The 12,210-nt window shown below is 40.2% G+C and overlaps 1 protein-coding gene across 3 annotated transcripts in view; it reads right to left on the bottom strand.

Moving 5' to 3' along the window:
* Nucleotides 1-12,210, bottom strand: part of LOC126478038 (protein SERAC1) — a 136,802-nt gene that overhangs the window by 48,458 nt on the left and 76,134 nt on the right. For all 3 annotated transcript variants that reach the window (XR_007587437.1, XR_007587436.1, XM_050103668.1), the window contains exon 4: nt 3,460-3,692. Coding sequence is in view for 1 of the 3 variants with exons in the window: in XM_050103668.1 (XP_049959625.1) it covers nt 3,460-3,692 (233 nt within the window). In the remaining 2 variants the exon portion in view is untranslated. The remainder of the gene's footprint in view (nt 1-3,459; nt 3,693-12,210) is intronic.

The following is a 12,210-nucleotide window of genomic DNA, read 5'->3' on the forward strand; positions in this document are numbered from 1 at the left end:
TGGGTCCACGTTGTACGTGTGAACAGCCATCATTTGTGTGCTGGTAGAATCTGCCTTCACACTGAAGACCATGGCATGCCATTCCATCTTCCAAGTGATCCTCAGACAACACCAGTCAAGCCATGCATCTAGATGCTGCAACATGAGTGTAAGATGGACTAGAGGTGTGCATGTTCATAGTTCCACTGCTAATAACTGGTTTGCAACAGTTCATGTTGAAATGTCTGGACTCACAGTCCCTCTTTTCTGTATTTTGGTAGCTGTATGATCTGCCACAACTGGCCTTACAATATGAAGATCCTGGCATGTATCTGTACTGCTTGACCATCCAGAACCTTGTCTATGCATATGAGAATGTTCATATGACCAGTAGTACCAGCAGCATTGCACAACTGATGCAGCACATCCAACTTGTGTTGCAATTCTCAGAAAGGACCATCCCACCACTCGGGAGACCACAATTTGACCCCTTTCAAACTACCTCAGTTGGCTGTAGGAATCATGAGTGCATACCTGTGGCATGGTTGCCTGCTATCTTCACATGTTTACAGCACACTGAGCCTTCCATCTGTGAGCACTCCCTACTAAAGGGTAGACACAGTTGGCACCTAGATGACTACGCCACTATGCTATCTGTTGGTGGATGATGTTCAAACCATTATCAGTACAACTACTATCCCCTAGGTTGCATATGCCATTACCAGATCAAAACTGATGTCTTTGCAGGTATACAATTTTTATTTATTTATTTTTTTCTGTCACTGTATTTAGAATCTTCTAACATAAACACAGTTTATTTCTAATTTTAAAGCTACATCTATGCAAAGATTTCAGCATAGTTACTTGATAACAAACCACTCTGATGAACTGGATGACCCACTCTGCTTTTCTTAGTTTCAATCATTATAGAGGAGGTGGTGGCAGTAACAAGTTACACTGAGGTGACAAAAGTCATGGGATGGTGATATGCGTGTATACAGTATAAAAGGACATTGCATTGACAGAGGTGTCACCTGCACTCAGGTGATTCATGTTAAATGATTTCCTATGTGATTACAACTGCACAATAGGAATTAACAAACTTTGAATGCAGAATTATAGTTGGAGCTAGACGCATGGGGCATTCCATTTCAGAAATCTGAGAACCACAGTGTCAAGACTATCCCAGGAATGTCCAATATCAGGCATTACTTCTCACCCTGGATAATGCAGTGGCTGATGGCCTCCATTTAACAACCAACAGATGCAGTGTTTTTGTATATCTGTCAGTGCTAACAACAAGCAACACTGCCCAAAATAAAAGCAGAAATCAATGTGGGACGTTCGATGAATGTATCCATTAGGATGGTGCAGCAAAATTTTGTGTTAATGGGTTATGACAGCAGACAACTGATGTTAGTATCTGTGCTAACAGCACAACATCACCCTTAGTGTCTCTCCTGTGCATTTTACCGTATTGGTTGGACTCTAGATGCTTAGAAAACTGTTAAGAGCTGATGGTATGATTGAGTGTGGTGCAGACACCATGGAGCCATGGACCCAAGTTGTCAACATGGCACTGCACAAGCTGGTGGTGCCTCCATAATGGTGTGTGCTTTTACATAGAGTGGACTACGTCATCTGGTCCAACTGAACCGATCATTGACTGGAAATGTTTATGTTCATCTACAAGGAGACCATTTGCAGCCATTTGTGAACTTCATGTTCCCAGACAACGCTCGAATTTTTATGGATGACAGTGGGCCATGTCACTGGACCACAGTTGTTCATGATTGGTTTGAAGAACACTTTGGGCAGTTTGACTGAATGATTTGTCCACCCTGATTGCCCAACATGAATCTCATAGAAAATTTATGGGATGTAATCAAGAGGTCAGTTCATGCACAAACTCCTGCACCAGCAAACCTTTTGCAATTATGGGTGTCTATAGAGGCAGCATGGCTCAATATTTCAGCAGGGGCTTCCAACAACTTTCTGGATCCATGCCACATTGAGCTGCCACACTATGCCAGACAAAAGAAGGTTCAACATGATATTAAGGGGTATTCCATGACTTATCATCTCAGTGTATTGTGTATTATGTAATACACTTGAGAAACATCTGAAAATGTTTGCTATTGCCTTAGCCATGTCTTTGGAGGAATACATTATGTGGCCTTTATTTAATTTATGAGGTAGTATTAGAGTATTGGCTCTGTTGTGAAAAAGCATTTCCTGTCATAGCTATCCACTAATATGGGTAGCTATGGCAGATTTATTAGGGGTGTTACACATAATGCAGTTGTATGTTCTGTAAATCTAGTCTGTAAGTTTCATAAAATGTGGCTCATATACATACTCATTACATTTTATTTTATAGAAGTCCAAGTTGAAAAATTGGCCTTTATTAGTTTTTGTACTGTGTGGCTGTCTATTACTTATATTATAGCTGATGGAAAAAGCAATTCTTATGTTGTATGGCCTCAATACTTCAGTAATTATTTGTGAAATGGCATCAAAATATGGAAAGCACACTATCCTGCAGTCTGTCTGTTGTTCTTATTTTTGTTTTTATCTATTCGTTTTATGACTTTCTTGGACATCTTGTCCATGAGTGCAACTTGAAAAGCAATGGCAGCTGCTGTTTGTCTAACTGTTTCAATTTACTTTGAAGCATTGTGTTACTCAATGGCATTTTGTGTTCTCTGTATATCATAGACATGTATGCTACAAGTTTGTCTGTGTGAAGATGACATGAAGATGCAGGGACCACTATTGCCGTTGGTTTTCTGTAGATGCTAAGGATATTTTCAGTGTTTCAGCTGTAAATGATGCAGTCAAGAAAGTTGATTGAATTTTGACATTTATATTCAGACAAAAACCGAATGTTCTTGTCAAATGCTTGAATCAGTGCATCCATTTCTTACTTATTGTGCACTTAAGCAAATAAATAATGTTGCTGGAATTTTATAATTAACAAATCTTACATAGAACTGAATATTTTGTAAACTTGATTATCTACTGATAAATAATTTTTCCCAAGGTGATTTAGGAAATGTCAACTGGGCCACAGACATGTTGTAGACCATTGCTAGATCACTGGTTTGTTTGTATACTGCCACTGAAAGTCTGTAATTCCAACTTTTGAAAGCTTTTTATATTTTATAAGCTTGTGTTTACTTACTTCCAATGGTTTATTTGTGAGAATGTTTGTATACGAACTTATGATGTCCAGTGATAAAATGTGGCTTTTGTTGGGAACAAGAATTTTTTTAAAGAATAAGCAAGACAACTGGCTACATCTAGGAGAAGAAATACAGATGTAAATCACTGAATCTACACGAGGTGAAGAGTGTAAGACCTTGAAATGCACCATGGAAGAAAATACAATTTGGCTGATGCTGCCTAAATACAAATTATGATCTAAATATAAGTTGAGGCAGTCAGATAAGACAAAATATAAAGTAATGCTTGTACAACCTTCTTTAGTGCCTGGGGCTGAATGTATGCCCTTTCATGTTTCCAGCTGCCTTGTCTCCATGTCTTGTTTGGCCCACCATGGAGTCCGTGTATAAATATAATATCTGCTCGTGGAACAGAATTTGCTGTAGGTTCATACAGGACCTCTATATGAATATCTTCATTGCCTGTCTTCATAATATTATTTTCTTCAGATCTTTTCCTACGATCAGCTGCACATTTGACAGAAAGTGCTGAAAGATCCACATAAACATTTTTAATCATTGAATATTTTCCCCTAGAATATTTGCAGCTCTAGCAAATAAACTGTATAAGAATCACACCTCTTTATTATAGCAGAGGGATAATACTGTAAACCCCTGCAGTTACAAATGTAAGTGAAGCTTGAATTTTAATTGATTTTTAAAGTAATAACAGAAATAATAGCAACACAAAATAGAACTAAGCTTTTCTTCACTTATTCTTTCCACACAACAACAAATTCTCTATAATAATTGGAAATCTTGACATTTTATCCTGCTTAGTTATGTGCAGTATACTGAAGTTTTCATTGACACAAATCTCCATCACTCTGGATATCACTTGAAAAGGTCAAACACATGAAAGTCAATAGAGGCTAAGTCATCATGGTAAACTGGATGACTGACTCTCCTTCAGCTGAGTTTTGCTCTGTGTATGGCTGTACCACTGTTGCAGAACTTACAAAAGTGTTCATGATATTAGTTCGAAATGGAACACTGTTCTGTGAACTCAAAAAAACTAGCAACCTAAATGTTGAGAACATTTCAAGCACTGTGTTCTTGAGAGCAGACTGCACTATCTGCATTTACACAGCACCAGATGGTAATCTGTCAATATACCAAGAAAAGTTGGAGCAAATTATGAATGCCTACAATGCCAAAACACAAAGGAATTATGTGGTGATTTTAATATAAACTTTGCTATCAAGTTACATGAATAAACCAACTTAAAAAACCTACTGAATACATTTTCTATGTCTAACATTGTGAAAATGTTGCCATATTGCAGATCTCAGAAAAAGGGAGAGGCAGCCTCTCAGGCACGCATGCACTCTAAGTGTATCTTTCATGCCTCAGCATCTCGAGCTCTCTGTGTTGCAACCATGACTGGACAGCAGACAGTGGTACCAGTGCCTGCAGATGCCGCCACTTCTGTAGAGATCTATCTGTATCAGCATTAACACATGACAAGAAAATAAAGTCACGAGTGTTCTGCTGCTGGTAGCTATAAAGATGGGTTACACAAGTCAGTTCTTCCAGCTGGGAAAGCCTCTCCTAGCCTCTGACGGGATGCTACTCACCACATTGTCTCAGGATACTGTTGAAGCACACCATAGGGACCAACACTGCTGTTCTCAGCTTCCATCATTTCCTTTGTGGACTTAGACTGCATTAAGGACAGACTTTTCTGTGTCTGTGTTGGACCTAATCAGAATTTGTATTATTTCTCTGCAAGCGTATTTTCCTATGAAGCTCCTAGTGATGTTACTTTATACTAGTAACAATCAGGTGACTTTCTGGCAGCAGCTCTGTCACACCTCTGTACCAGAACCTAGTGAGGCATTGTATTTGTGTTTCTTGTTCTTACCTTCAAAGCAGACTTATTTTTATTGTCAGTAAACTTTCTGAAACATGATCACTGTTTTCCCCGTGTCCCCGTGAGGAACACTTCTGCTGGTAAGGAGGTAAAGTAAGGGGCTTTTAGTGTCTTCCAGTCAAAGTGTTTGGTAACTCCAGCAGTCACTATTACGTCCCCATCATGGCGCAACATGAAAATCTCTCACATAATCTACTAGCTGCCCTCCAACACATACAATGAAACATGGAACTGTTACATGAATATCTCATTGTGGGTACCCCCACACAGCCAGACTCCTCAAGTCTTGTGGCAGCTCTTTCATCCACACTGTCTCTGGGCTTTGTCCAGCACATTTTGCCTTCGAACCACTTGACAAAAAGTTTGAACCATGGGCTAACTACCTTGCCTGGCTCCAATAGTATTTCATTTCCAACAAGATAATGGGGTATGAACAACAATGCACTTATTTCCTCCCTATGACAGTCCAGACATTTTCCACCTCCTCAAGCAATTCGGCCATTAAGCAGAGCCACATTTGCTCCTTTGCGAACATTTGAAGTCCAGTCTTCTGGAACACTTTGATGCACAAGTCCATGTTGTTGCACAAAGACAAAAATTTTTCAGTTGTCATAAGCAAGTCAATCAAACTTGTAAAGAATGGATCACCCATCTGAAAAGCCTCACCAGGAATTGTCGTTTTCAATGCATCAACCCCATTGTAAGCAGTCTTACACTGCGTTGTTGGTCAGAGACATGATTGTTACCCAGATGACAGTCTTCGCACAGGGTTACTCAAGTTGAGGACCCTCCTCTGGAAACATGCCTCTGTATCGTTGGGGCATTTCACCAATCACTTTATTCCATGGCAGCTACACAAGACCCTCACAAGTGTTAGCAACCAAAACACAATGTAACGGATTCAGAAATAAGACTCAGTTCAGCTGCAGTCTCATACCTCTGCTGATCGCCCACACCATCAACACACACAGCAACTTCCCTGCTGTATTCAATGCTTCATCCACCATCAGCGGCAACAGTGCTGAATGAGGTGGGCAAAGTGTAGTAACTGGCAAGAGGGCACATCAAGCAGAGTCTACTAGTCAACATTTAAAATATCATAGACTGTAATGATTGAGTTGAAACTGATTATGAACTGTAGGGTGACACCGCATTCTACCCAGTCACAGGATTCATACCTCATACCTCTGATTCCATGCACCTCTTCTTCTACGTCAGTGGACATTCAGTCAACTTTCAAGTCAGCACAGGTTCTTTGGCTACCATCATTGACTGGACCACATACTCCACACTGGGATCTCCAGCCATTCAGTCGGCATCTGCGGAGCTGCATTAATGATACAATCCACATCAATGGACAGTTTCAAGTCACAATTTCATACTGCTCTTGCACCATTCAGAAACAGATTCTGGTAGTAGACAAACCACATCCTGTCAACCGTCTGACAATGGTCTTATTCCCCACTGCTGGACTTGAGATCCATGATGCAGAACCTACCAACCATTCAGTGAACACAAACACTTATGTGCCATGGCTGATGCACAAGTTGATGTTTGTCTTCAAGTGTCCCGCCTTTGGCATTACCAACATTGAAGCACATATTCACTTTCTCCCTACAGCCCACCCTTGCCTCTACAAAGCCCGTAGTGTTCCGTTTGTCCCAAAAGACAAATTATGGGATGAATTATGCCGGCTCCAAGATGTTGGCATCATCACTCCAGTTGCCAACAACAAATGGGCAACCCCCATAGTTCTCATTGCAAAACCTAATGGTGCAATATGAGTGGTGGGAATTCTAGTTCAACATTCAACTCACAATCCATTGTCGATATGTATCCAATCTCTCAGATTGATGACTTGGTGACTTGACTGGCTGGGGACAAAATCTATCATAAACATCAACCTTAAGGGCACCTCCTTCGGCCCAGGCCTCCATGTGACTGGGCTGTTGCAATAAACCATCTTCCATTTGTCACAGATAGTGCTCCTGCCATATTTCAGCAGTATCTGAAGTAACTGGTCAACTGGTTCAACTGCTCCCTGGGATAGTAGACTACCTGGATTACGTGCTAGTCACTGGCAAAATTGCCAAGGAGTAGCAGACAACTTTGAGGCTCTCTTCCCAGTAGTATAAGAGGCCAGTCCCAAATGAAAAAAAAAGTGCAAGTTTTTTTCTCCCCAACCATGTACTTAGAAGACTTGCTCATGGCGTCAGGTATTTGTCCTAGGTTGGAATACATTTACACCATTCAACATCTGACCACTCCATCAAACACAACTCAGCTGAAATATGTCCTGCAACAGCTGAACTAATACAGATGGGTCCTCCTCCTGTTGGCCGACATATATGATTTCTGGTACCAAATCTCATCACAAAATGCCAGACCCTCTACCCCGCCTACCTGTGGGTGCCAACCAGGGGTTCAATGACAATCCTGAGGTGTGTTTTCACTTGGACACCATGGTAGCTGATGCTGTCACTCATCTACCACTCAACGCAAAACTAGTTGCACAACACTTCAGCAAAATGATCCCACTCTTAGGGCAGTCCTCCACATGGTCAGGAATGGATAGCCCCTGGACCAGAAGGCCATCAGGGACCCAGACATTTATGTATTCTGGCATCACAGGCACAACCTCTTGTTCTTGCACAGCATCCTCCTCATACAGGATTAAGCAGGCTCAACATATGTAGTTATCCCAACAACCTTCCAGCAAAGAGTGCTACAGCTGCTACATGTGGGTCATTGGAGTGTAATGACTAAACACCTTGCACGGTGTAATGTTTATTGGAAGGGCATGGATGCAGCCATTGCCACCTTGGTCTCCTCATGTCCTACATACCAAAGTAAACAGGCATTTCAGCTTCTATCCCTGTCCTGACACTTCAGAGCCTTGGTCTTGCCTACATATCTAATTTGCTGGACCTTTCCTTGGCTTCTTCTGACTTATGGTGGTTAATGCAGGATTTCCCTATGTTGCAAAAATGTTCGATATCTCCTCCAACCACATTACCTGTGTTCTTTCAAACATTTTTCCTAGAACAGTTGTTTCCAACAATGGGCCACAATTTACTTCCACTATGTTCACACCGTTTTGCAAGAATGGCATCCAACTGATTTGTATAGCACCTTTCCAACCTGCTTCCAATGGTATGGGTGAGACGTTTGTCAGGACTTTCAAAACTCAAATGACCAAACTCTGCAAACACCACTATTTGGATGATGCCCGATTGCTATTTCTTGCATCCTCCCCAGGAGGGCTTTTTCCCAGCAGAGAAGCCGCATGGAGTTCCTGACCAATCCCATCTCCCCATGATACACCCTCACCCCTCCTCTGTAGCCACTTGGCACCCTTGCCACAATCACTTTGTCATCCAAGATCCTGTGTGTGTCCTAACATTTTCTCACCTCTGACAACAATAGCTCCCTGCCATCATCTCAATTCCCTTTGGCTGAGCTATGGCGAAGGTTACTTCGGCTGATGGTGTTACCTGCTGTAGGCAAATAAACCAGCTCCGAAAGTGCCTGGGCCCTAGTGCATCTGAAAGTGGTATATCTCCAGCTTCTGTTCCAGGGCCAGCGCCTACTCATGGCTGGATGACCAATGGTTGTGCTGCTATCCAGGACATGGGCTGCGACCCAGCAGCAGACCCCCCAGCCTGTACAACAGCGATGCCAGGTGTCATCCTAGTGGATGCAGATGGTGCACTGCCCATAGTCCAGCAGCCCAATGAGGACATCATGATCGGCTGCAGCCTCGTGTCCCTTCCCGGTGAGTGAAGGATGCTACACTTGACATCTATAGAAAAGGAAGTGGCAAACCATTGGGCACCTCCGGCATGCATACAGTCTACATAGCTCCTGCACAACTCAGCGTTACTAGCCCTCCATGTTGAAGTCACGACAGACACCAGGTTGCGATGCCAGCACTGGCAGAGCCACTACTTCCAAGCGACCTATTTGCATCCACAGAACACATGACAAGAAAATAGTACAATGAGTATTCTGCCACCGGCAGCTATAAAGACTGCGCATGGACTACACGAGCCAGTTCTTCCAGCTCGGAGGGACTCTCCTGGCCTCCGGGTCGATGCTACTCACCTCATTTTCTCAGGATGCTCTCAGAGCCTATTGCAGGGACCAAAACCACTGTTCTCAGCTTTCATCACGGTTCCCTTTGTGGACTTAGACTGCATTAAGGATAGACTTTTCTATGCCTGTGTTGGACCTAATCAAGATGACATTCTTGGAAGTTGGATTATTTCCCTGCAAGTGTATTTTCTTATGAAGCTCCTAATGATGTTACTGCAAACAGTTAGATTAGATTAGATTTACTTTCATTCCAATTGATCCGTAGTGAGGAGGTCCTCCAGGATGTAGAACATGTCAGAAAAACAACAATACATGACAAATATTTACAACTCAAACAAATAAGCTAATGTACCATTCCACAGGTCCCAAGTGGCATGGTCATAATTTTTTAATGAACGCTATATGAAAGAATCATTTTACAAATACTAATGCACTGAATTTAAAATAAAAAGATTTTTTATTTATTTATAAGGTAATAAATGTGTAATACAACTACTAAATACTTATTTACAATGAACACGTTACTGCACTGAACTGGTGCAGAAGTTAGATTGTACTTACACACACACACACACACACACACACACACACACACACACACACACACACACACACACACACACAGTTATTTACAATGAACACATTACTGCATTCAAATTGTCCACACAGTTATTTACAATGAACACATTACTGCACTGAAATTGTGCAGAAGTTATATTGTACTTATATATATATTTCCACCAATAAATCCTTTAGGCTTCTCTTAAACTGAATTTAATTGGTTGTTAAGCTTTTTATGGCTGCTGGCAAGTTATTGAAAATGTGTGTTCCTGAATAATGCATACCTTTTTGTGCAAGACTTAGTGACTTTAAATCCTTGTGAAGATTATTCTTATTTTTAGCATTGATTCCATGAATTGAGCTGTTGGCTTGAAAAAGTGATATATTTTTAATGACAAATTTCATTAAGGAATAAATATATTGGGAAGCAGTAGTTAGTATCCCTAGTTCCCTAAACAGGCTTCTGCAAGATGTTCTTGAGTTCGCACCACATATAACTCTTACTGCACGTTTCTGTACCCAGAAAACTTTAGCTTGGCTTGATGAATTGCCTCAAAAGATAATCCCATATGACATTATGCAATGAAAGTAAGCATAGTACGCCAGCTTTTTCATTTATCCCCTAAATCCGACACAATTTGCATTGCAAATAGATATTTCTTAAGACGCTTCAGCAGCTCTGTGGTGTGCTCCTCCCAGTTGAATTTATTATCAAGCTGTAATCCCTAGAATTTAACACTGTCCACATCTTCTATCTGCTTGTCATGGTATATTAGGCATATACTCGTGGGACACCCCTTACAAGTTCTGAACTGCATGTAGTGTGTTTTTTTCAAAGTTTAGTGACAAAGAATTGACTAGGAACCAGTGATTAATGTCCATAAATATTTTATTAGCTGATCTTTCTAAGACTGCACTTGATTTGCTATTTATTGCAATGTTTGTATCATCAGTAAACAAAACAAACTTGGCATCTGGCAAAGTTACTGAAGAAACGTAATTGATATGCACAAGAAAAAGTAAGGGCCCTAAGATGGAACCTTGTGGGATCCCACAAGTGATTAGTTTCCAGTTGGATGATGCCTGATAACTTAATACATGTCTCTTCCCTAACAACACCCTTTGTTTCCTGCCAGAGAGATAATATCTGAACCATTTTTCAGCATTTCCTGTTACACCATAATATTCTAATTTACTTAAAAGGATATTGTGGTTTACACAGTTAAATGCCTTTGACAGATCACAAAATATACCAGTTGCCTGCAATGTTTTATCTAATGAATTAAGTACATTTTCACTGTAAGTATAGATAGCGCTCTCAATATCAGAACCCTTTAGAAATCCGAACTGCGACTTTGACAGTATGTTATTTGTGATAAAATAGTTATAAAGCCGATCGTACATTACCTTTTCTAAAATTTTTGAGGTTGCTGGCTTAACTTCATCATATTTCAACCATCCAGGAAATATTCCACTGATAAATGTCTAGTTACACAGATAGCTTAATATGTTACTTAGCTCAGAATCACATTCTTTAATTAACTTTGTTGATATTTCATCATACCCACTAGATGTTTTTGATTTTAATGATTTTATGATGGATATTATTTCTGCTGGGGTAGTGAGGGTCAAATTCATATTATGGAAGTTACTTGAAATGTGTGGTCTGAGGTATTCCATAGCAGCATCTACAGAACCTGACAACCCCATGTTGTCAGTAACAGTTATAAAATGTTTGTTAAAAAGTTCTGCAACACTATACACGTCTGTCACCTATGTATCATTTACTCTGTATCTTAGCTGCTGTTGCATATGGCACAACATGTGTGCTGAATTTTCATGTGTACGTTAGTTTATTTACTGTTTAAGACAAATGTTAGGGTTACTGCTGCAGTTATTTAAAACCTTTGGTTGTTCGCAAATGTAACATGTGAAAATGTATTTAACATTTATATCATCACCCCGATAACTTTGTGCTTACACTGTATAAAATTTCTGGGCTACAAATAAACAAAAGCACATTCTCATGTCATCCCTGTTTTTTCCTGCTTTTTGTTGTGGATCATGTTGAAGATAATTCCCAGTATATAAGAATTATGTATCAATTGTAATTTAAAGAATTATGTTTCAATTGTAATTTAATAAGGCATTATTTTCATTGAGCACTTCACATAATCTTGTTTTGTTTCAGTTTAATATACACACTTGTATGTCTTAGGTCAGTGTATAAGGTACATTTCATAAATGATGCACATGTTGGTATTACTGTGGATTGTTTGATGCAACAAGAATGAAAATTATGTCAGATATAGTTGGGAGCTTGAGGAAGAAGCATGTGTTTTTATTTATTTATTTTGCTATGTATTCCAACATAAAATTGGCAAGAGGTAGACATGGACACTGCAGGAATCTTGATAACTGACTGTTGAAGACCAAAGGTCATACAGCATGATCAAAACTTTACACGGTAAAAACCTA

This window comes from Schistocerca serialis, chromosome 1 (genome assembly GCF_023864345.2).
Source record: "Schistocerca serialis cubense isolate TAMUIC-IGC-003099 chromosome 1, iqSchSeri2.2, whole genome shotgun sequence".
In the NCBI taxonomy this organism is placed as follows: Eukaryota; Metazoa; Arthropoda; class Insecta; order Orthoptera; family Acrididae; genus Schistocerca; species Schistocerca serialis.